The sequence below is a fragment of the Schistocerca serialis genome, chromosome 5, assembly GCF_023864345.2.
Source record: "Schistocerca serialis cubense isolate TAMUIC-IGC-003099 chromosome 5, iqSchSeri2.2, whole genome shotgun sequence".
Classification (NCBI taxonomy): domain Eukaryota; kingdom Metazoa; phylum Arthropoda; class Insecta; order Orthoptera; family Acrididae; genus Schistocerca; species Schistocerca serialis.
In genome coordinates, this window is record NC_064642.1 from 348,769,247 (window position 1) to 348,795,198 (window position 25,952).

General features: G+C 42.0%; 1 protein-coding gene across 3 annotated transcripts in view; it reads left to right on the top strand.

Annotated features, from left to right (window-relative positions):
* LOC126481132 (laminin subunit gamma-1-like) overlaps positions 1–25,952 on the top strand; it is a 338,089-nt gene that overhangs the window by 287,726 nt on the left and 24,411 nt on the right. For 2 of the 3 annotated variants that reach the window (XR_007587516.1, XM_050104679.1), the window contains exons 19-20: positions 5,912–6,114; positions 19,701–19,859. Coding sequence is in view for 2 of the 3 variants with exons in the window: in XM_050104679.1 (XP_049960636.1) it covers positions 5,912–6,114; positions 19,701–19,859 (362 nt within the window). In the remaining variant the exon portion in view is untranslated. Of the gene's footprint in view, positions 1–5,911; positions 6,115–19,700; positions 19,860–25,952 lie in introns of those variants that run through there. The other variant, XM_050104680.1, reaches the window with a different exon arrangement.

The following is a 25,952-nucleotide window of genomic DNA, read 5'->3' on the forward strand; positions in this document are numbered from 1 at the left end:
GCAAACCTCATAAATCATCTGAACAGAAGATGGGAAACAAAAAGACAGGTTGGTTCACAAAATATAAATTTATTAAATAAGATTAAGAGCCAGCAAACTTGTAACAAATACAAACAACATATTAAGCAAATACCATGTGGGACCAGATTTATGGTTCATTATTGGACTGTTATTAATGTCATCTGTAACAAGTATCTTGTTTTGCTTATGTCTTTCAGTGCTCTGTCAAATTGTTCTCATAGTATCATCACACCTCTCAAATTCATTCATTCTTCCTCTTCCCATTCCATAACATTGTCATAAAGTGCCTTTCCTTTATGTATCATTCCACCTTTCAGCCATCTGTTCTTTGCTTAGTACTGGCTGTCTGTCTGAGCTCTTACACTTCATACAGCTGCTTCTCTCTTTCCCACAGTTTTGCACTTCTCTAGCCATTCCTGCTTTTCTGCTTTCCACTTTCTGTCAGTATCATTTTTATGCATCTGTAGTCCCTTTTGCCTGGTTCATTTGCAGCATTCACACTATGAGAGTGTTTTATACATGCGGGTAAGCTTGTAATTTCAATGTTTTTCTGTTCATGCCGTCAGTGGGATGATGGTGTGAGTCTAACTAGTTATAGTGAAATATGCAATTATACAGCTGTACATCTTCAATAAATATTTTCAATTTATAAATATATCTGTATAAGAATGTATACTGCCTGATAAAAAAAAGTGAAGCAAGTAGAAGTGAAGGAGGAAATGAAATAAAACTTACAGATTGAGAATTTCAATCTGCAGCGGAGTGTGCTCTGATATGAAACTTCCTGGCAGATTAAAACTGTGTGCCGGACCGAGACTCGAACTCAGGACCTTTGCCTTTCACAGGCAAGTGCTCTACCATCTGAGCTACCCAAGCATGATTCACATCCCATCCTCACAGCTTTACTTCTGCCAGTACCTTGTCTCCTATCTTCCAAACTTTACAGAAGCTCTCCTGCGAACCTTGCAGAAACATCCCCCAGGCTGTGGCTAAGCCATGTCTCCATAATATCCTTTCTTTCAGGAGTGCTAGTTCTGCAAGGTTCGCAGGAGAGCTTCTGTAAAGTTTGGAAGGTAGGAAATGAGGTACTGGCAGAAGTAAAGCTGTGAGGACGGGGCGTGAGTCGTGCTTGGGTAGCTCAGATGGTAGAGCACTTGCCCACGAAAGGCAAAGGTCCCGAGTTCGTGTCTCGGTGTGGCACACAGTTTTAATCTGCCAGGAAGTTTCGAAATAAAACTTCATAAGTTGCGAGGGTAGGTGATGTTGGTTATTACAAAATTGAGTTAAATTTACACAGAACTTCACAGTATGATCCCACTTTTATTATGATGCTGTACCCCCTCTGGCCTGGATGCATCCACTAATTAAGTTGGGAATGGTGTCAAAAAGCCATTGTGTCTTCTTCTGAGGCTTGCTACCGACAACTATTGTCACTGTTTCGTTATATCGTACATACTGGCCTTGGGATGGGTTAACATCTGAGCTGCTCCCTCAAATGTTCTGTTGGGAACAGATCTGGTGATCTTACTGGCCATGGAAGTACTGCAACATCACACAGACAGTTCATAGAGACATGTTCCATTTGTGGTCAAGCATTGCCCTGTTGGTCCGCCCCTCGTGGTCTCGCAGTAGCATTCTTGCTTCCCGAACAGGGGGTCCCGGGTTCGATTCCCGATGGGGTCAGGAATTTTTCCTGCCTCGAGATGACTGGGTGTTATTGTGTCGTCTTCATCATTATCATTCATCCCCATTACGGTCGGAGGAAGGCAATGGCAAACCACCTCCACTAGGACCTTGCCTAGTAAGGCGGCGTGGTTCTCCCGCGTCGCTCCCCTACACTCTGTAAAGAAGTATGGGACTCATCATCATCATCATTGCCCTGTTGAGAAATAGCACCATCAAACTGTCACATGAGAGGTAACACATTTGGGTATAGGTTGACTGTGATGTGCTGTTGTGCAGTCATTGTTCCCACAGTCACTACCAGTCATGACTTGAAGACATACCCAGTGACTCCCCACATCCTGACACTACAGTAATACTCCCCCTCCAAAACATTGGAAGAATGGAATTTCCCTCTGGTCACCATCATACCTGCGAACGATGCTCATTTGGACTAGCACAAAATCGCAATTCATCGTGGAACACAATTTGACACCAGTCATCAGCAGTCCTTGCATCTTGATCATGGCACCACTCCTAAAACAATTGTTTGTTTTTGGCTTTAACAGCAATCTATGAAGGAGACAATAATTCACTAGTCCGGCTGCTGTTAGTCTCTGACCAATGGTGGGAGATGATACAGACTGTTGCAGGGATTAAATTACTGGTTGTTGGGTGGCAGGTGCAGTGGTGAAAGAGCTACAATCTGCATGGTGTAAAATACAGCTATTTTCCCTTGTGTTGGTCTGATGAGGTTGACTGGAACCTACCCTCACATTTACATGCAGCCCGACATCCAAATGCCCCGCAAATATTGATGCTGCATGACATGACCAGACAGCCAAATCAAGACCCACTATGAGCCCCTTTTTAAACTCTGTCTGGTGCTGCTATCCTTCACCGTGGTCACTCAATATTGGACACTGTTCATGCTCTTACATACGCTAGAGGCCTGGTAACAAGGCTAAACATGAACGGCCGGAATGCACTCTGGTGCCTGTTTTACCTGTCATAGAGAATTGCAGCTCTAACAATTTACTTACTTATATCTAAAAACACAGATGATGTGACTTACCGAACGAAAGTGCTGGCAGGTCGATAGACACACAAACATACACACGAAATTCAAGCTTTCGCAACAAACTGTTGCCTCATCAGGAAAGAGGGAAGGAGAGGGAAAGATGAAAGGATGTGGGTTTTAAGGGAGAGGGTAAGGAGTCACTCCAATCCCGGGAGCAGAAAGACTTACCTTAGGGGGAAAAAAGGACGGGTATACACTCACACACACACACACACACATATCCATCCGCACATACACAGACACAAGCAGACATTTTACTTACTTATGATTTTTATGTATGTGTATGTAATTATGAGGGCTATTCAAGAAGTGACCTCCATTTATTATTTAAACAAATGTGAATGAAGTTACAGAATTTGTTTTACAGTGCTATAAAAGTTCACATTCTAATTTCTTTTTCTACCTAGTTTCCAGGTATATTGAGACATTTTTTGCAGTGTTTGATGAGCTTTGAAATTCCTCAGTTGTAGAAATCTGCCCACCTGCACCCATCTGGCATTAAATTCCTGGCAGCGCAGAACCTTAGTAATCACTTTGTTCAGAAGAGCATAAGTAAATCAACAAAAAGCTCTGAGTTAGTGACTCTGCAGTTTTTTTCTAACCCTTCTGTCAACCAAATGAATCAAATCTGCATTTATGATATTCTGTTAGCTATTTTTCTCTTTATCATGGACTTCACCATTTTGTAACATACACCACACTCACTCATTACTTAATGATTAATGGAAAATCTCATATAAAGATGTGAAACAAATACTAACAAAGAGATAGAGGGGCTGGCCAGTACTTACCTCAGCTCAGTACAGCTGATAGAAAGCCTCCTCCATGCAGCCCATGAAGAGGTTGGCATAGGACGGAGCCATCCTATGCCAACCTCTTCATGGGCCACATGGAGGAGGCTTTCCTGAAGACCCAACAGCTGCTTCCCCTGGCCTAGTATTGGTTTATAGATGACATCTTTGTGGTCTGGACTCATGGTGAAGAAACACTCCTTAATTTCCTCCATAACCTCAACTCCTTTTCGAATCTGAATTTCACCTGGTCCTTCTCCAAAACATCAAGCCACCTTCCTGGATGTTGACCTTCATCTTGTTGAAGCTCACATCCACACCTCTGTCCATATCAAACCCACAAACAAACAACAGTACCTTCACTTTGATAGCTGCCATCCATTCCACAGCAAACGCTCCCTTCCCTACAGCCTAGGTATTTGTGGCAAACGTATCTGCTCCAGTGACGAATCCCTCAACAATTACACTAATAACCTGACCAGTGCTTTCCTCTCCAGCAACTATCCTGCAGACATTGTCCATAAACAGATCTCCCGAGCAATACATTCCTCCCCGTCCAACAACAATGTTCCTACCCCCAGACCACACAGAAGCATCCCCCTTGTCACCCAATATTATCGTGGCCTCGAATACATCAACAAATTACTCCGCCAGGGATATGACTTTCTCAAGTCAGCCCCTGAAATGAGATCATTCCTTGACAAAATTCTCCCCACACCACCCAGAGTTGCCTTTCCTCACCCCCCTAACCTCCCTAACATCCTTGTCAAACCCTACAATATTCCCAGACTACCTTCTCTACCCAGCGGTTCCTACCCCTGTAACCAACCCCGCTGCAGAACCTACCCCTGCATCCCCCCACAATCACCTACTCCAGCTCCCTACTGGTAGAACATACACAATTCAAGGCAGGGCCACATGTGAAACAACACATGGCATTTATCAGCTGACATGCCTGCACTGCACAGCCTTTTACATCGGTATGACAACAACTAAACTGGCTGAGTGCATGAACGGACACAGACGAACTGTCCGCCTAGGAGATGTCCAATACCCAGTAGCAGAGCATGCCCTCCAGCATAGTTCTAGGGACCTAGGAACCTGCTACACCGTATGTGCCATTTGGCTTCTCCCACCCAACACCAGTCCCTCGGAACTGCGGAGATGGGAACTTGCACTCCAACACATCCTTTCATCCCGCCATCCCCCTGGACTGAACCTACGTTAAACAACCTCCCTCCCATTTACTCTTCAGTCTTATCCTCCTTAGCCATTCACGCATCTTTTCATCCTACATAGTTGTGTTTATCTTTATACTATATACCTCTTTACTTATGTATGCATCCTCTTTGGTTTGAAGCTGGCACAGTACTTGCAGTAGAATATCTTTGGCTTCCCTCTGACAACCATGCCTCCATCCTTGCTACCCTGCCTGTTTTCCTTTCCCTGTTGCTTCATAACCTGGGTTGTGAGTAACTGAATCCACTTTCCCTTCTTCCCTTTCTTTCCCCTCTCTCCTCCCTGATGAAGGAACAAAGTTCCGAAAGCTAGGAACGTAAATTTTCTGTTCTGTATTGTGTATCTATCGGCTGTACTGAGCTGAGGTAAGTACTGGCCAGCCCCTCTATCTCTTTGTTAGTATTTGTTTCACTCATTATTTATTCAGGCTACCAGAAATTTAATACCATATGGGTGCAGGTGGCAGAATTCTGTGACCAAAGCTCATCAGATGCTACAACAGTGCCTCAATGTAACTGGAAAAATGTGTAAAAATAAATTTGAGTGTACTTTCACGCTAGTTAAAACAAATTCTGTAACATCATACTCATTTTTTTTAAAAAAACTGAATGGCGACTATGTCTTCTACATGCTTCACTTTTTTTGAAAAGCAGTGTATTTTGATACTAAAACATGATATTGAATGCTAATATACGTTCTTTATAAATTTTAACTTTTAATTTTGAAATAAACATTGTATCAGTGGAGTAATGGCCACATACCCAGTGATATAAAGAATTTAACAAATAATAAAATTAACCTCGGACACAAACTGAAATCATATTTTCTTGACTACTCATTTTATACCAAACATGAAATTCTGAATGTCTGTATAAATCACTGTATACAGGAAAGAAGACTGGTCAGTCTGTTGCCATATCTTCTACTTAGAACATCATGACTTGTTTTACTTAAATTGAAGGGCACAATTATAATCTATGGAACAGGAAAATAACTAACCAGTAATGAACAAAATAATGAATATATGACTAATGTAAGAAAAACTATATCTTTATTAGTATGTCCAAAACCTGTTAGAGAGGATGTGATCCTTCTTATTCACTTCTTTGCTTCCTAGTTTTTGACAAGAATGTGCAACATCACAAGAAATTAGCTCATTCTGCAGTACTGAAGATCCCAAAAATAAAGCATACAATCTTAAATTCACAGAAGATGACCACCAACATCAAGAATCATATAGAAGAATCTGAACTGCAGACTAATTATGCTTTAAAAATGGCCCATGATATTCAGCACACACATTCAACAAAAATTTCAGAGGTATGGAAATATAACATTGCAACACTACATTTAATGTTAAGAACAAGATCTTGTTTCTTAAAAGAAACAACATAAATAAGAAAGAATAGCTGTGATTCACCAGATGGACAAGAAGTTACCAGACTGAATACAAGTTAGAAATAAAAATAAATGCTGTGTTTAATTTATCAGATTTTTATTGCAGTTATTAGTGGGGTGGGGGGGGGGGGGAGGGGGGGGGAGGGAGGGGGGGAGGAGGGACAGGACAATAGGTAACCTCTAACCATATAGGGTTATGCTGCACAGCGAAGAGACACTTAAAAAAAGGAGGGATTATTGTCACTAAGCAAATGAACATGTATTCTTCATTGGCATTCTCTCTGACATCTTACCAACAATAACCACTATTTTATAAGCGGCTGTTCTGTGATAATTTGCTCATCTGTAAATCAGTAGCTGTCTCTCATGCATCCATTCGTTTACTTATTATGTTCCTTAAATAGGTATTCATCTGAAGAAGAATGTTTATTGATGCAGAAGTAGTCAAGGTGTACTGACCATTAACAATGACAGCTAATAAGGTAATGAAAAGTAGGGCAGGGTGAGGGTGGGGGCATGGATTGAAAACAGTAATGTGAGGAAGGACAACCAGTTACCATATAAACAAAGTGCTGAGCAGCATAGAGACCTCATAAAGGAGGAGGTTATAGTCAGCTTCCTGGTCACATAATATATGTGGAGGAAGAGTAAGATAGAGAAACATAAATGCAGAGAATCAGAGAGAAGTTAGGTGTACATACACGAGAAAAATGGATAAGTAACTAAAAACTGAGATAGTGTTCTAACAATCACCACCATGACAGAGAACATAAGGGGCAGGAATTATTGCCATAACTAAAGGCTTTTTGCTTTGCTGCTGTACTATACAGTTCAATAACAGTTTCCCTGTAAATAAAAATTTTCTGGCACATGAGAACTTTGCCACATTGTTATGCAAACTGATGTTTTGGCTATTGTTGAAAACTGACAAAATAGTGGTCTATGTAACAACATGACAACATGGTCACATAACCCAAAGCTTTTTATTGGAGATGACAGTGGCTACAGCAACCTACCCTCACACGGCTTTGTTGACACATTGTAAGCTGCTCCAAGTGGAAGACAAGTTTTGTTGGTGTTCCAATGTTTTTGCTGTCTTGAGGGGGATAGATTGACAATACCACATTTTCATCTTTTCATTCTGGGATAGAAGATGTCACTAAGTTAACTAACTGCAAAATTCATGCATTTTGTGTGTGTGTGTGTGTGTGTGTGTGTGTGTGTGTGTGTGTGTGTGTGAACATCTTGGTTTTCTTTATGTATGAGTGGGACCATGAGTGCAGATAACTTCACTTTGAAATTCTAGATTGTAATATCTTTATATATTATTATACCAACCACCTGGCACACAATATTAAAAGTAACGTTAGATGCTTTGAGATCATAAATGCAGAACTGTGCACTATGAAGAAACATAGTATTGCATGATCACAAATCGGTGATTCTCTTTTGTAGTCAGTCAACTCCTACAAATATGAACAGAATGACCATGTAGATACAGTTACAGGTAAAGCAGGTGGTTGATCTTAGTTCATTCATAGGATACTGGGAAAATGCAGTCTATAAAGGTGATTGCCTCCAAAACATTTGTACATCCCATTCCAGAATATTGCTCAATGTGTTGGCACCCTTATCAAATAGGACTAACAGGGAATATTGAAAGTATATGAAGGTGGACAGCACAAATGGTACAGGTTTGTTGACTTATGGGAGAGCATAATAGGAATGTAACAAAGCATGAACTGGCAGACACATGAAGATAGATGTTAACAATCCCACAAGTGGCTACTTACAAAGTTTCAAGAACTGGTATTAAGTGAGGAATCTAGGAATATACTATAGCTCCCGACGTATCACTCCCATGGAGGCCATATAAATATCATTAGACTAATTACAATGGACACACTTCTCATACTCCATATGTACATGGAAAGAAAAGAAATCCTGATAAATGGTACAGTGGGAAGTACCCTCTACCATCAACTTCACACTGGAAGTATGGATGTGCCTACTAGAACTCCAGGGCTGAGAACTTTCACTCTGATAATTACCTCACCTTACTTTCCTTCTAGACTTGACCTCTGTCAGCCCACGTTTTCCCTTTTGTGGTGCTTTTTGTAGTGTTGTATTTTTTATGTTTCTAATTTTATTTATTTATTTGTCCTATTCTATTGTTTCTGGTGATCCTTCCTTTATACTTGCCTCTCTTCTTCCTAATATCCACATTTATAAGCAGTCAGTGTCACAGTTGAGTGCATGATGTGCAATACGCTTTACATCAGCAAATATGATTGCATCCAGGTCATGGATGCCAGCCACATGTTATACAATATCCCCAAGTTCATACAGGCACAGAGTTTCTCATATGAAAATGCACAAATATACCTTGTATGTCTGGGCAGAGGGGAAAACACAGCCACCAGAGTGCTGCCATGGGCAACCCACTGTTGATAGCAGAGGATTACTATTAGTTATCACAGATATTAACAGCAACAGCATTATGAAAAGGATAGTTGCTACTAACCATACAGCAGATATGCTGAGTCACAGATAGGCCAACCAGAAAGACTGTCACAAAATTAGCTTTTGGCCAACAAGGCCTTCGCCAGAGATAGAAAACACACACATGCACTCATGCAAATGCATCTCACACATACATTACTGCAGTATCTGGCTACTGAGGCCACACTGAAAGCAACTGCGCATGATGGGGATGCAACTAGGTGGTAGGGGTGAGGAGGAGACTGGGGCGGGGAGGGGGAAGACTAGCAGAATAGGAGTGGGAGACAATAAAGTGCTGCTTGTGGGAGCATACAGGGATGAGGTTTAGAGAGGCTAGGGCAGCTAGGTGCAGTCAGGAGGTTAGATTGCGGGTACATGGGGGGAGGGGGGGGGGCAGGGTTGTAGAAAAGGAGGATGGGAACAGGGAAGGGGATAGAGGGTACCTCTCCTTTCCTGCTAACGACCCCCCCCCCCCTCCTCCCTCTGTCCTCCATCTAACCTCTCGACTGCACCTAGCTGCCCTACCCTCTCTCCAACTTGTCCCTGTATGCTCACACATGCAGCACTTTACCATCCCCTACTATCCCTCCCCCTTCCAGTACCCCTACCACCCCCATCATGCGCAGCTGCTCGCAGTATGGCCTCAGCAGCCAGAGACTGTAGCCATGTGTGTGTGAGTTGCATTTGCGCAAATGCTAATGTGTGTATGTTCTAGTTCTGACAAAGCCCCTGTTGACCGGAATGTAATTTTCTGACAGTCTTTTTGGTGTGCCTATCTGCGATTCGGCATCTCAACTACATCGTGAGTAACAACTATATTTTTCATAGTATTGTTACATCCCATCTGAGATATTAACAACAATGCACTGATACACAGTACAGAATATTGTCATGTAGCAGAAAGTGTAGTTAGATGAATGATGAACACAAACTTCACTTAACGAAGGTTTATTCAGCATTTGCACATACAACAGTGTGGAGCAAACTGCCTCCACTGAGAACACATACAGTATATATACGGCTACAGAACACTACAGTACAATTATTCTAGACATTTGTGGATACTTGTACTTGAACCGAATACAGAAATTAAAATTGTACAGTCCAGATGAGTTTTGAACTCACGACCCTCCATGCAACAGTTTAGTATCATAAACATTACAACACAGTGCTACTCAGCTTCTTCTGCAACATTGCTCCCTCCTTAAGAGAACAGCATCACAGTGATATGTCTTTCTAGTCCGGAGACAAGTCCTCAGTCCTGCATACTCTGACTCCTGATGATTGATTCTCACCCTGATGATGATCTTCATATAACTTCTTTTGCCCCTACGCTCTTCATCACCTTTCCGCTTGTTGCCTGTTGCTGGAGCTTCAAATCTACCCTGGGTTGCACGATCCTTATAGGGCTTCATTCGAAGGATATGGACCATATCTCTGATCTTTTGTTGTCTTGTTTGGGGTCGAAATCTTCAACTTCATAAGTAACATCAGACAACTGTCTTACAACCTTATAAGGTCCAAAGTAGCGCCTGAGGAGCTTGTTAGAATGACCAACCTTCAAAACAGGAGTGAAGATCCAGATGAGGTCATGAGACTGGTAGACAACAGGTCGGTGGCTCACGTCATACCTTCGGCGATCATTTTCTTGAGCCTGCAGCGTGTGTAGTCGAGCTAACTGCTGAGCTTCCTCAGCTCTGGTTAACACCTGGATGATGTAGCCATCATCCAAGTCATCAGAATGTGATGGAAACACAGTGACCATCGTCGTAGTCACCTCATGCCCATGCACCAGGAAAAATGGTGTAAATCCTGTGATGTCTTGTTTGGCGGTGTTGTAGACAAATGTCACAAAATGTAGCACCTCATCCCAGTTGCTCTGCTCAACATTGACGAACATTGAAAGCATGTCGGCCAAGGTCTTATTAAGGCATTCAGTAAGCCAGTTAGTTTGTGGATGGTAGGCAGTCATCATGTAATGAGTAATGTTGCACCGATGGTTTATCTCTGTCACAAGGTTCGACTGAAAAACTTTCAGCTGATCTGTAATTAACGACCTTGGGGCACCATGTTTTAATACAACGTCTTCCATGATGCATTGGCTATCTCAGATGCTTTGGCTGTTTTCACAGCTTTTGTAATGGCATTGCGTGTCAGATAATCAGTGCAAACAATAATTCATCTATGTCAGAACTCGTTTGAGGTGGTCAATCCAAACACACTGGAAAGGCATTTCGGCTGGTAGAATTGGTAGGAGTTGGCCAGGTGGTTTCTGAGGAACTGCCTTTCTCCTCTGGTACTCTTGACGTGCAATTTGCATGTGGCCCAGATCTCTTTGTGTAGTTGAGTAGTTTGTCTCAGCTTTTGTAAGTGTCCTAGAAGCGTAGGCTATAACTTTCTCTTTTCAATCCGAAATTTACACCAGAACAGCACTGATCCCATATCCGCTGGCATCTGTGTGTACTTCTGTAGGTGCTCTCTCATCATATAGACCAAGTACAGGGTCAGTCGTCAGAGCTTTTCACAGCACATCGAAAGAATCTTGTTGTGCACCACCTCAGATAAATTTAGCATCAGGTTTTAACAACTCTCGTAGTGGCCTAGCTTTGATACAAAAGTCTTTGGTAAAACAACAGTAATAAGAACATAATCCGAGGAAGCTTCTCACATCTCTAACACTTTTAGGAATAGGACAATCTGTTACAGATCTCACCTTTTCTGGGTCTGGCCGCACACCTTCGCTTGACACAAGGTGTCCAAGTATTTTGACTTCTTTTGCTCCAAAGAGACACTTTCTTGGATTAAGTTCCAGTCTGCCTTGTTTGAGACACTTAACAACAGCCCTCAGTCTTTTTATATGTTCATAAAATGTCTCTGAGAACAGTATAATGTCATCAAAATAACAAAGACACATCATCCACGTCAGGTGTCTTAGAAGATTATCCATCATCTGTTCAAAAGTTGCTGGTGCATTACACAAACCAAACGGCATTACCTTAAACTAATGCAGGCCCTCAGGGATGATGAATGCAGTTTTCTCGTGATCAGCCTCATCTACTTCGATTTGCCAGTATCGTGAGTACATGTCCATGGTTGAGAAAAACTTAGCCCCCTTCAGACAATCTAGTGTATTTTCAATTCGTGGAAGAGGGTAAACATCATTTTTAGTTATCTTATTAAGCTTCCTGTAATCAACACAAAACCGCCAACTGCCATCCTTTTTCCTGACCAGGACCACTGGTGATGACCATGGGCTCTGCAAAGACTGAATGATGTCATTCTTCATCATTTTCTCTACCCTGTCATGAATTATTCAATGTCCCATTGCTGACACACAGTATGTGCTCTGGCTTATTGGTTGATGGTCTCCAGTGCTAATCCGGCACTTCACCGTCTATTTGTCTAGTTTGCTCTTCATCTACGGATTGAAGCATTCAGAGAACTCTTGAAGAATGGTAAGTAGCTTCTTCTATTACTCCTTAGTGAGATGTGGTGATAGTCGAGCTAGAAGATCTTGTCTCGTAGTGGTAGTGCTAATTTCACCCACAGACTCAGCATGTGAGGTTTCTATGATGCTCAGCTGTTCTTCAGTTAACAGCTCAGTGTTTGACATGCACATGTGCTTTGGAAGGATCTGCAGTTCTTGGCGACAGTTAACTACCCACAATTCACCAAATCTGTTCTTAAATGAGGCGACAGAGGCTGGGATGACCAAGTTATTCTTCAGTGGTATGCTTCTCTTACATTCCACTACAAGATCCATGGGTTGATGCATGGCATGACATGTGACAGTTACCTTTCTAGTGCTGACTGCAGGAATGATCACTTCATCCAGCACACATAGTCTCCACACACTAGGATGTGCATCTTCCTTTCTACAGTATCTCATCATATCTAGCATAATCTTTGAGTAACCACAATCTATAATTACCTGAGAAGCTTTCAAAAAGTCCCATCCAAGAATGACGTAATGACTACACTCTTGTAAGATGATGAATTCTAAAGGCTGTGTATGGCCACTTATACACATGAATGGTACATCTTCCTGTAGGTTTTACATATTTTCCATTAGCCACCTTCAGCAGAGATGTTTTGTTGTTGACAAATATGGTTTTCTACAACTGGTGATGGTATTTCTTAGAAATGACTGAATATGATGCTCCAGAGACCACAAGAGCTCAGGCTGGTCAGCCATCTATGAGGATATCGATGTACACTCCTGGAAATGGAAAAAAGAACACATTGACACCGGTGTGTCAGACCCACCATACTTGCTCCGGACACTGCGAGAGGGCTGTACAAGCAATGATCACACGCACGGCACAGAGGACACACCAGGAACCGCGGTGTTGGCCGTCGAATGGCGCTAGCTGCGCAGCATTTGTGCACCGCCGCCGTCAGTGTCAGCCAGTTTGCCATGGCATACGGAGCTCCATCGCAGTCTTTAACACTGGTAGCATGCCGCAACAGCGTGGACGTGAACCGTATGTGCAGTTGACGGACTTTGAGCAAGGGCGTATAGTGGGCATGCGGGAGGCCGGGTGGACGTACCGCCGAATTGCTCAACACGTGGGGCGTGAGGTCTCCACAGTACATCGATGTTGTCGCCAGTGGTCGGCGGAAGGTGCACGTGCCCGTCGACCTGGGACCGGACCGCAGCGACGCACGGATGCACGCCAAGACCGTAGGATCCTACGCAGTGCCGTAGGGGACCGCACCGCCACTTCCCAGCAAATTAGGGACACTGTTGCTCCTGGGGTATCGGCGAGGACCATTCGCAACCGTCTCCATGAAGCTGGGCTACGGTCCCACACACCGGTAGGCCGTCTTCCGCTCACGCCCCAACATCGTGCAGCCCGCCTCCAGTGGTGTCGCGACAGGCGTGAATGGAGGGACGAATGGAGACGTGTCGTCTTCAGCGATGAGAGTCGCTTCTGCCTTGGTGCCAATGATGGTCGTATGCGTGTTTGGCGCCGTGCAGGTGAGCGCCACAATCAGGACTGCATACGACCGAGGCACACAGGGGCAACACCCGGCATCATGGTGTGGGGAGCGATCTCCTACACTGGCCGTACACCACTGGTGATCGTCGAGGGGACACTGAATAGTGCACGGTACATCCAAACCGTCATCGAACCCATCGTTCTACCATTCCTAGACCGGCAAGGGAACTTGCTGTTCCAACAGGACAATGCACGTCCGCATGTATCCCGTGCCACCCAACGTGCTCTAGAAGGTGTAAGTCAACTACCCTGGCCAGCAAGATCTCCGGATCTGTCCCCCATTGAGCATGTTTGGGACTGGATGAAGCGTCGTCTCACGCGGTCTGCACGTCCAGCACGAACGCTGGTCCAACTGAGGCGCCAGGTGGAAATGGCATGGCAAGCCGTTCCAGAGGACTACATCCAGAATCTCTACGATCGTCTCCATGGGAGAATAGCAGCCTGCATTGCTGCGAAAGGTGGATATACACTGTACTAGTGCCGACATTGTGAATGCTCTGTTGCCTGTGTCTATGTGCCTGTGGTTCTGTCAGTGTGATCATGTGATGTATCTGACCCCAGGAATGTGTCAATAAAGTTTCCCCTTCCTGGGACAATGAATTCACGGTGTTCTTATTTCAATTTCCAGGAGTGTAGTTTCCTATCATTTTTGTAGTGATCAACGGTGGAGGATTTTTCTCTTTGATGGCCTCACCTCCAAGGAAGGTCACACAACTGTAGTTTTCCAGGTTGAGGCAATGGAGTCCTTGATCGACGTGTTGGGGAGCATCCTCTCCAGCAGCTAGCTTGTGGCGATGGTGACCTACGTCGTCCTGCACCCACATTTATTTTATTTTTATTTATTTATTTATTATTCCGTGGGACTAAATTAAGGAGAAGTCTCCATGGTCATGGAACGAGTCAATACATGATATTATAATACGATATTAGAAACAGATAAAATGAAATATAAAAAAACATATTCAGGTGACAAGTCGTAAGTTTAAATGAAGAAAATCAACAATGTAACACTGGAATTTGCTTAATTTTTTAGCTCTTCCAGGAGCTCCTCGACAGAATAGAAGGAGTTAGCCATGAGGAAACTCTTCAGTTTAGACTTAAAAGAGTTTGGGCTACTGCTAAGATTTTTGAGTTCTTGTGGTAGCTTATTGAAAATGGATGCAGCAGAATACTGCACTCCTTTCTGCACAAGAGTCAAGGAAGTGCATTCCACATGCAGATTGGATTTCTGCCTAGTATTAACTGACTGAAAGCTACTAACTCTTGGGAATAGGCTAATATTGCTAACAACAAACGACATTAAAGAAAATACATACTGTGAGGGTAATGTCAGAATTCCCAGATCTTTGAATAGGGGTCGACAAGAGGTTCTCAAACTTACACCACATATAGCTTGAACAGCCCGTTTTTGAGCCAAAAATACCCTTTTTGAATCAGAACTATTACCCCAAAAAATTATACCATACGACATAAGCATATGAAAATATGCGAAGTAGACTACTTTTCGTGTTAAAGTGTCACTTATTTCAGATACTGTTCTAATGGTAAATAAAGCAGCATTTAGCTTCTGAACAAGATCCTGGACATGGGCTTTCCACAACAGCTTACTATCTATCCGAAAACCTAGGAACTTGAACTGTTACGTCTCGCTTATAATATGCCTATTCTGTCTAATCAAAATATCGGTTCTTGTTGAATTGTGAGTTAGAAACAGTAAAAACTGAGTCTTACTGTGATTTAGCATCAAATTATTTCCCACAAGCCACGAACTTATTTCATGAACTACATTATTTGTTACTGTTTCAATATTATACACAAGATCCTTCACTATCAAGCTGGTGTCATCAGCAAACATAAATATTTTTGAATCACCTGTAATACTAGAAAACATATCATTTATATAAATAAGAAACAGCAGTGGCCCCAGCACCGACCCTTGGGGAACACCCCACTTAACAGTGCCCCATTGGGACTGAACATCACTACCACTCTCAATATTGCGGAGAATTACCCTCTGCTTTCTGTTCTTAAAGTAAGAGGCGAACCAATTGTAAGCTATTCCCCTTACTCCATAATGGTCCAACTTCTCCAGTAATATTTTGTTGTCAACACAGTCAAAAGCCTTCGTTAAATCAAAGAACACACCTAGCGTTCGCAACCTTTTATTTAATCCATCAAAAACCTCACAGAGAAAAGAGAATATAGCATTTTCAGTTGTTAAACAATTTCTAAAACAAAAATGAACATTTGACAGCAAATTATGTGAATTTAAATGCTCCAGTAACCTTGTATATACAACCTTCTCGATAACTTTAGCAAACACCGATGGCATAGAAATAGGTCTAAAATTGTCAACATTATTAATGTCTCCCTTTTTATAAAGTGGCTTCACTACCGAGTACTTTAATCGGTCAGGAAACCGACCACTCCTAAAGGAAAAGTTACAGATATGGTTGAGAACTGGGCTAACATACATAGAACAATACTTCAGTATTCTGCTAGATACCCCATCATATCCATGAGAGTGATTTAATTATTAACTCAATCTCCCTCTTGTCAGTATCATGGAGGAGCATTTCAGGTAACAGTCTCGGAACGCTTTTTTCTAAGAGCGCTATATAATTCCCTGTTGGGACTAGGTTTCTATTTAGTTCACCTGCTATATTCAGAAAATGATTATTAAATACTGTACATATATGCGACTTATCAGTAACACGGACATTCCCACTACGCACTGATTCTATATCCTTGACCTGTCTCTGCAGACCAGCAACTTCCTTTACGACTGACCGTATGGTTTTAATTTTATCCTGAGACTTAGCTATTCTATCTGCATACCACATGCTTTTTGCCTTCCTAATAACATTTTTAAGCACCTTACAATACTGTTTGTAATGGGCTGCTGCATTTAGATTTTGACTGTTTCTAACGTTTTGATATAATTGCCACTTTGTTCTACAAGATATTCTTATCCCTCTAGTCAGCCACCCAGGCTGCCTGTTTGTGCTAGTACCCTGTTTTAAACATTCTAACGGAAAGCAGCTTTCAAAGAGCATGAGAAAAGTCTTGAGAAAAGCATTATATTTATCGTCTACTGTATCAGCACTATAAACATCTTGCCACTCTTGTTCCTTTATAAGGTTTACAAAGATCTCTACAGCAACTGGATCAGCTTTCCTGAACAGCTGATGACTATATTTAACACGTGTTGCAGCACAAAAATCTTTTTGAGTTAAAATTTGTGCATCATGATCTGAAAGGCCATTCACCTTTTTGGTAATAGAATGCCCTTCTAGTAATGAGGAATGAACAAAAATGTTGTCTATGGTTGTTCTACTGTTTCCTTGCACTCTCGTTGGAAAGAACACGGTTTGCATAAGATTATATGAATTAAAGAGGTCTACCAGCATCCTCTTCCTTGCACAATTACTTATACAATTAATATTGAAGTCACCACATATAACTAACTTTTTGTATTTCCTATAAAGTGAACCAAGAACCTCCTCTAGCTTTAGCAAAAATGTTGTGAAATCAGAGTCTGGGGATCTATAAATAACAACAGTTAGAAGTTTAGCTCTGTTAAATTTAACCACACCTGCACAACATTCAAACACCTTTTCAGTGCAGTACTTCTTGTTCATCTTCGTCGTCCCGGGGCTGGCTTCAGCTAAGATCGGTCTGCTATCTTCTGGCATGGGAATCATCAAATATCCACCGCCTTTCTTGGCAATAATGCACCACATGTCCCGGTTGTCCACAGTGGAGACATACTGGTTGGTTATCCTGGGTCCTCCAGACATCAGTCTTCCTTGGTGCCCAAACAGGTTCCTCATGTGACATTGTAGGAATGTAGCTCCACCTGGGTCTTCACTTTTTCACCATTTTAAAGGGAAATGAAGGACGAGAGATTGGGTTCAATGTCTGTTCCACTTCCTCCCTTATTACCTCTTGAAGTGTGTCAGTTTTTTGCTTCCCGTGCAATCCAAGTGCTTTCTGGACTTCCTTTCTCACTATCTGACAAAGAACACTTGTGAAATCAATTGCTTCCTCCATCACAGACATCGATACAACATTTGGGAGCTGTTCAAACTTCTTGCATGTAATTCTTTTTTGATGCATCGTCTCGATATACTGGCACCATGCTGTCGAAACCTCTTTCGGGAGTAGGGCTTGATACATGTCCTCAGCAACACCCTTCATGAGATGTGCAACCTTATCTTCCTCCATCATTCTAGGATCCACTATTTTACTCGGCTCCAAGACGTCTTGAATGTAGGATGCTGTAGTTTCTCCTGGATGCTGTGCCCTGCACTTTAACTTATCTTCGGCCTTGCACTTCTGTCATTGTGTCATTGTGTGTCCAGTTCCACCTGGAATACTTCCCATCTTGTGAAATTCTCCCCATTGTTCTCATACCATTGCTTGCCAGTGCCCTCCAAGTAGAAAAATACGTTAGCCAAACACACAGTGTCATACTATTTGTTAAATTTGGCTTTACGCGCATATACCTTCAGCCACTTGTTTGGATCTTGGCCATTATCACCAGAGAACCCGGAAGGATGTCTCATATGGTGGCACACAGTTGCTGTCATCGTAATGTCCTCTTCTTCTTCTGTCTCCGATAGATTGTGATCTGTTGAGCATGGCTCGAACTCGGGTTTCTCGCCACGTGAATGGCGGCTCTACCGTGGCCTGATGGGAGCAACTGTGTTGTCGATAATGTATACTATCACAAGTTCCAATACCCAGCGCCTCCACCAGCATAATGTCACATAGAAGAAGGTGTAATTAGATGAATGACGAACACTAACTTCCCAGGTTTATTCAGCACCTGCACGTACAAGAGCATGTAGTGAACTGCCTCTGGCCAGAACACATACGGTATATATACGGCTACAGAACATTACAGTACAATGATTCGAGACATTTTTGGATACTTCTAGACTGTACTTGAACTGAATATAGACATTAAAATAGTACAGTCTAGATGAGTTTTGAACTCATGACCCTCCATGCAACAGTTTAGTATCATAACCACCACACCACAGTGCTACTCAGCTTCTTCTGTGACAATATCATGCTTGTTAGTAACAGGTGATGAATAGCTATACCATACGTAACCACCTGGCTTTGAAGTGTAGAATTAACTGTCTCACATGTTTATGGCATGGGCATCATCAAATATCCACTGCCTTTCTCGACAATAGCGCACCACATGTCCCAGTCGTCCACAGGGTCACAAGAACATCAACACTGGATGCAGAAAAAATAGAAAAGTTCACCTGGATGATTTTTCAATACACACATTGGTATACATTGAGAACTGGATGGGGTGATGTATCCAATTTTCCAGCAGGGCGATGTTTCGGTTGATGACAGAGGTTTACTTGTGTAGGAGCACTGCTGTCAGATGAAATGTCTACTACATTTGTTGTAGTTTTTTTCTGGGAAAAGAACAGGATTGTATTGTCCAATTGGTGCATCTACTTATTCGTCTTCAAAACTCTGCAGGTGAGCTGCACTTTCAGCAAGACTGAGTCAGTCCATTGCTCCTGAATTGTGTTTGCACAGTTCAAGGAACAATCAACAGGTGAGGATGCTTTTATGGTACTCCATGTCACCTCACCTAAATGCTGTGTGTCTTGGACTCAGCTCTGACCAATCTTCATGACCTGTGAGTGGTGACTGAGTGGTCACATATCTCAATGACCCCTTTTGGTGTTTCATATAGTACGCACTATGATTGGCCACAACCATCATCAGGATAAAAGGACTCGCTACACACTTCTTGACTATTGTACCTAATCAGCTACTCCTGAGTGTAACCCTTACCTCTGCATGTGAATGGTGACTTATTTTTATTTTCCATTTTCAACTAATGGAAAGTCTAGGATGGAATAATCTTTTCAATATTAAGTATTTTAATGTTAATATTCATGAGATTATCATTAATTTCTAAATAAAAAAAATTTAGACCAGTGTAATTCTGTCTAACATTTTCAGGGAATTGCAAAAATTAATCGAGAATCGGGTGCTGCCAAAGTGGAAGCAATAAGACTTTTTGATGAAGCTTATGCATTTTCCAGCCGTGTACGAGCAACTAAAGCTGATTTAACTGCTATTGAATATGCTGGAAACTCAAACAGAAATAAAATTGTACAGGTAAATTACAACCATTTTCATACGAAAAAGTGTTAAACATAATTCTTTTAATAAAAATAGAGAGAAGAATTTAGGAGGGGTGGGATGTGGAAGAAGGAAGAAAGGGGGGGGGGGGCAGGCAGTTGTAAATTAAAAATATACTTAGTCATCGTTGATCATTTGTACATTTATTTGCCTGTGTGTTGTTCTGAATAGCCAGAAATTTTGTAAAAATAACTTCTCGTACATTATTTACTAATTGCTTACATTAGGGATTGAAATGCAGAAAACTGAAGTGGTTGATTGATTTTAACACTTCAAGAATTGACATTCATTTATACCTTTACAAAAAATTAAAACCAGCAAAGATTTTGCAATCCTGTGTCTATATTATTTTATTATGAAATCTATGCAGCAAGCTGTAATATTTAGTAGTGCACATTGGATTTTCTATAGCTTCTACCAGGATTGGCTAACAACACCGAAAATGTCAATATCTAGATGAAATTAAAAGCTGAAACTTATTTGCCCCTCTAGCTTAATGTAAATCCCTTTTACTATCTGCAAATCTGTTGTATGGTGTGTGATGATGCCAAGATCTGCAGTAATATTAATAAATAGGAATGTAACAATGCCTGGCAGGTGGTGTGAGATGCTGCAATGTGGCAGTAGGTATAATGCAACAAAATGACAGAAGACTTCATGATTGTAGTATGTTATGCACTATCACTAAACTGTATTATATTTAAGACATACACTTAGCAAGGATCATTGCTGCACTATTGCGGTACATTCTCTATGCACAACCTCTGAAGTATGTATCTATTTTGCTGATACTAAACTGACTCTTAAAAAATAACAATTAAAAATGCAATCAGCACGTTAATTGTCAATGCCACTTCATTTATTTGCACTTGCTAACTTTACTTCTTCCATTTGAACACTTTTTCTGTCACAAAAGCTTTAGTATTACTTCATTTTTTAATAGTTTTAATATGAGTGGTATTGGGTACCAGAATTTCCATAAATAATAGTTTTACAATTATTCATGTACCTAGCATATTGTGGCAGACAACAGATGATACATGAATATTAACAACAAAGAAATTAGTTTTACTGAAACAGGTATGCACTCAGTAAGCAGGATATCCTTGTTATCTTCAATATGCAGTGCAAATCTGTGAGTGGTATGAGCCAGCACATTCAATCTTAACAACAGTTAGGATTGGTAGCAGTAGTGCACAAAGTAATTATAGTTACATTTGTGAATTTCAGAGAGCAAAAAGAAGGAAATCAACCAACAGACCATCAACCCACAGTAAAAAAAAAATAATAATAATAATAATAATAATATTTACATTTTTCTATTGATATCTTTGTGACTTCATGCCAATTGCAATTTGTTTTCATCTTTCACTATCGATGTACTCCCTCAGATTTCATCTTGTTTCCCCTTATTTCATTTGTTTCTTCATTTTCATGATTTTTTTTCACGAATTTGGGTGTTTTTCGTGAAGCTTTTTGTGTGTAATTCTACATTGTTTATGTATTTTTTCACATTGTTTCCACCACCATGGATCCTTGCTTCCTCCATCTGCATCAGTAAATGAAAGTTTCCTTATTCATAGCCAGAACCCAGACCCACATACTGTTCCTACATTGTTATGCCTCATAGAATCATCCTAAATGGCCCTACCATCAAATTACCCATCTCCGGCTGCCATCCTTCCTTCCACAATTACCTCCATCAGTTCAGAGTCTGGAAATCCTTAGCCCCACTGAGTGAGGTGGTGGAGTGGTTAGCACACTGGACTTGCACTTAGGAGGACAAGAGTTCAAACCTACATCCAGCCATCCTGGTTTAGGTTTCACTAGGTCACTTCAGTCAGATGCCGACATGGCTCCTTTGAAAGGACTTGGCCAACTTCCTCCCCATCCTTCCCTAATCCAATGGGAATGATGACCTCACTGTTTGGTCCCCTTTTCCAAATGAACAAGCCAACCAATCCTTAGCCCTCACCAACATAGTTTTGCAAAACCATACAATCAAGCCCAAACTTCCTTACAATACCTTCCCTCCAGCCATTAAATTTTCCTGCTATGCAATCCCAAATTCCTGGATCCCACGACACACACTGAAATGCTCACCCTCCAGGAAATAGAGCAACATGCACAATGCCCCTCAAAAAACCCTCCACTCTGCTCACTTCCTACTCCCACCTTGGACTACCACTGTCCACCATCTCTGCAACAACCCATACCTCCACCATGTCCCCTCACAGCTGACAAACTCTGTCTCGCAGACCTACTACATTTACCCCATCCTCCAAAACTCCCTCCCACCATGACAGAGAATCCATAACCTAAACAGACCCTCAACAACATCGTGAACCTTTCCTCCAAAAGCCTCAGCCCCACAGAAATATCAGTTCCAAAGGCCTCACCTTCTTCCCCCCTACCCCTCATCCACCCCCACCCCAGATTGAGTCATGCAGGACTTTTTAAAGACCTTCTCTCCTTCTCCCATTCCCTACAGTGGGAACACTTTTTTGCCACCAACCCTACCAATCTGACTCAACCAAAGACCAATGTTGAACCCTGCCTGACTCAGTTCACTCCTCCAGCCAACCATGTTCCACCACCTGTTAACTTTCCATAATTTCTTAACCTCAAACCTTGCCTCACCATCATTCTCCAAATCCCTCAATATCCAAACTAACCTTACATCCACACAAATAACTGCAATTCACCACCTAAAAACTGATCCTGACCTTATAATCCTATCTGCTGACAAAGGTCCACCACAGTTCTCTTGAATACAAGGATTACCTGGCAGAAGGACTCCATCAGCTGTCAGATTCATCCACCTATAAACCCTGCCACATGACTCTGTTCCAGAAATCCAGCAGGATCTCCAGTCTCTCCTAAAATCATTAGGCCCATTCCAGAACTTCTCCTCGGAATCCACCTCTCTCCTCACCCCTACCACTCCCCGCACTCCTACCTTCTACATGCTTCCTAAAGTCCATGAATCCAACAACCTAGAATGCCTCATTGTGGCTGGTCACTGTGCCACCACAGAGAGAATTTCTGCTCTCTTAGACAACAGCTTAAGCCTATTACTGGCAACCTACACTCCTATATACAAAAATTTACCACACAGGCCCTGCTTGTCAGTATTGATGCCACCTCCCTTTACACTAACATACTTAATGCCCATGACCTTACTGCTATTGAACACTACCTTTCCCAACACCTGATGGATTCCAAACCAATAACCTCCTTCCTAGTTGTCATGGCCAACTATATCCTCACCCACAATTACTTCTCCTTTGAAGGCATTACCTACAAACAAATCGGAGTATGGCTATGGCTATGGGCACCCACAGGACACTATCCTGTGCTAACCTATTCATGGGCCACCTAGAGGAAGTCTTCCTGAACACCCAGAATCCTAAAGACCCACACCAGGTTCAGATTCATTGATGACATCTTTTTGATCTGGATCGAGGTTGAGGACACCCTCTCCATATTTCTCTAGAACCTCAACACCTTCTCCCCCATTCACTTCACCTAGTCCTACTCAACCCAACAAGCCACCTTCCTCAATCTTAACATCTACTTCAAAGATGGCTACATCAGTACCTCTGTCCATATAAAACCTACTAACCACCAGCAATACCTCCAGTTTGACATCTGTCACCCATTCCATACCAAGAAGTTCACCAGCTTGGCAACAACCCATACCTCCCCCATGTCCCCTCATAGCTGACAAACCCTGTCTTGCAGACTACTAAATTTACCTCACCCTCCAAAACTCTCTCCCATCATACAGTGTAGCCACTGATGGGCATCGCATCTGCAGTGAGGAGTGTCCCTCTCAAAATACACCGAGGGTCTTGCTGAGGCCTTTACATACCATAATTCCCCCCTCCCCTCTCAACCTTGTACAAAAGCAGATCTCACAAGCCTTATCTTCACTACCACCAACCACCTCTCAAAGTCCTACCATACAGTCACAGAGGAGCATTTCCCTCATGACTCACTTCCACCCAGGACTGAAGCAACTGAATTATATTCTCTGCTATGGTTTCAACTACCTCTCATCATGCCCTGAAACGAGAAATGTCCGACCCCCTATCCTTCCCACCCATCCCCACAGCCGTTTTATGTTGTCCACCAAACATACACAATACCCTTGTCCATTGCTATACAAGCCCTGCTCCCAACACCTTGCCTCATGGCTCATATCCCTGTAGTAGACCTAGATGCAAGACCTGTCTTATGCATCCTCCCATCACCACCTACTCCAGTCCAGTCACAAACATCACCTATCCCATCAAAGGCAGGGCTACCTGTAAAATCAGCTAAGCTGTAACAACTGTGCTGCATTCTACATGGGCATGGCAACCAACAAGCTGTCTGTGTGCATGAATAGCTGCTGACAAACTGTGACCAAAAAACAACTGGACCACCCTTCATACGCAGCTTCAACATCCACAGTAACGTCAGTGCCAACTGCAGTTCAAGATTTAAATGAAAATACAGTTTCAGCAAAAGTTCCAGTATCAATTGGAACATCACTTCCAGTATCAATTGCAACATCACTTACAAAACCAGACTCAGCATCAAAACTGGCAGCATCTCCAACATCCACTGAATCATCAGCTTCAGAAACACCTCCAGCATCCACTGGAACAGCAGATACAACTACAGATACAAGAAGTATCGCGGCACATCCAGGGGTAAGAAATACAAGGAGCAGGAAACGTGTAATTCTTAAGGATTTTTGGTACCCAGCCTCGGCAAGGAACAGCCGGTAACATTGGGAAACATGAGTACAAACTCCTCTCAATCTAATTCCAATAATTTAAAAATAATGAGCCTTAACATACAATGCATTAAAAATAAAATATTAGAACTTGAGATTGCAGCCAGTGAAGCTAGTATAGACTGTATTTGCATTCAAGAACATTGGTGCATGAGTTATGAACTAGAAAATATTTGCATTTCCCCATACAAATTAGTAAGCCATTTTTGCAGGAAGGAAACAAGACATGGCGGTGTTTGCATTTATGTAAAACCTGGAGTAAAGGTTAAAAATATGACTGTAACTGAATCCTTGAATGAAGAAAAACATTTTGAGGCTGCAGCAATACAGTTGAATATGCAAAAGAGTAAATTAATAATAATGTCAGTGTACAGATCACCATGTGGTGATCCTGAAATTTTTAGAAATAAGTTAGAGGCATTGCTCAAAATATTACATCATAAAAAATCAACAATAATTATAAGTGGAGATTTTAATGTCAACTTATTGACTGACGGTGCATCCAAAGATCAGTTCCTGAATGTTTTACATAGCTTCAATTTGTATCTACATCTACATCTACATCCATACTCCGCAAGCCACCTGACGGTGTGTGGCGGAGGGTACTTTGAGTACCTCTATCGGTTCTCCCTTCTATTCCAGTCTCGTATTGTTCGTGGAAAGAAGGATTGTCGGTATGCCTCTGTGTGGGCTCTAATCTCTCTGATTTTATCCTCATGGTCTCTTCGCGAGATATACGTAGGAGGGAGCAATATACTGCTTGACTCTTCGGTGAAGGTATGTTCTCGAAACTTTGACAAAAGCCCGTACCGAGCTACTGAGCATCTCTCCTGCAGAGTCTTCCACTGGAGTTTATCTATCATCTCCGTAACGCTTTCGCGATTACTAAATGATCCTGTAATGAAGCGCGCTGCTCTCCGTTGGATCTTCTCTATATCTTCTATCAACCCTATCTGGTACGGATCCCACACTGCTGAGCAGTATTCAAGCAGTGGGCGAACAAGCGTACTGTAACCTACTTCCTTTGTTTTCGGATTGCATTTCCTTAGGATTCTTCCAATGAATCTCAGTCTGGCATCTGCTTTACCGATGATCAACATTATATGATCATTCCATTTTAAATCACTCCTAATGTGTACTCCCAGATAATTTATGGTATTAACTGCTTCCAGTTGCTGACCTGCTATTTTGTAGCTAAATGATAAAGGATCTATCTTTCTGTGTATTCGCAGCACATTACACTTGTCTACATTGAGATTCAATTGCCATTCCCTGCACCATGC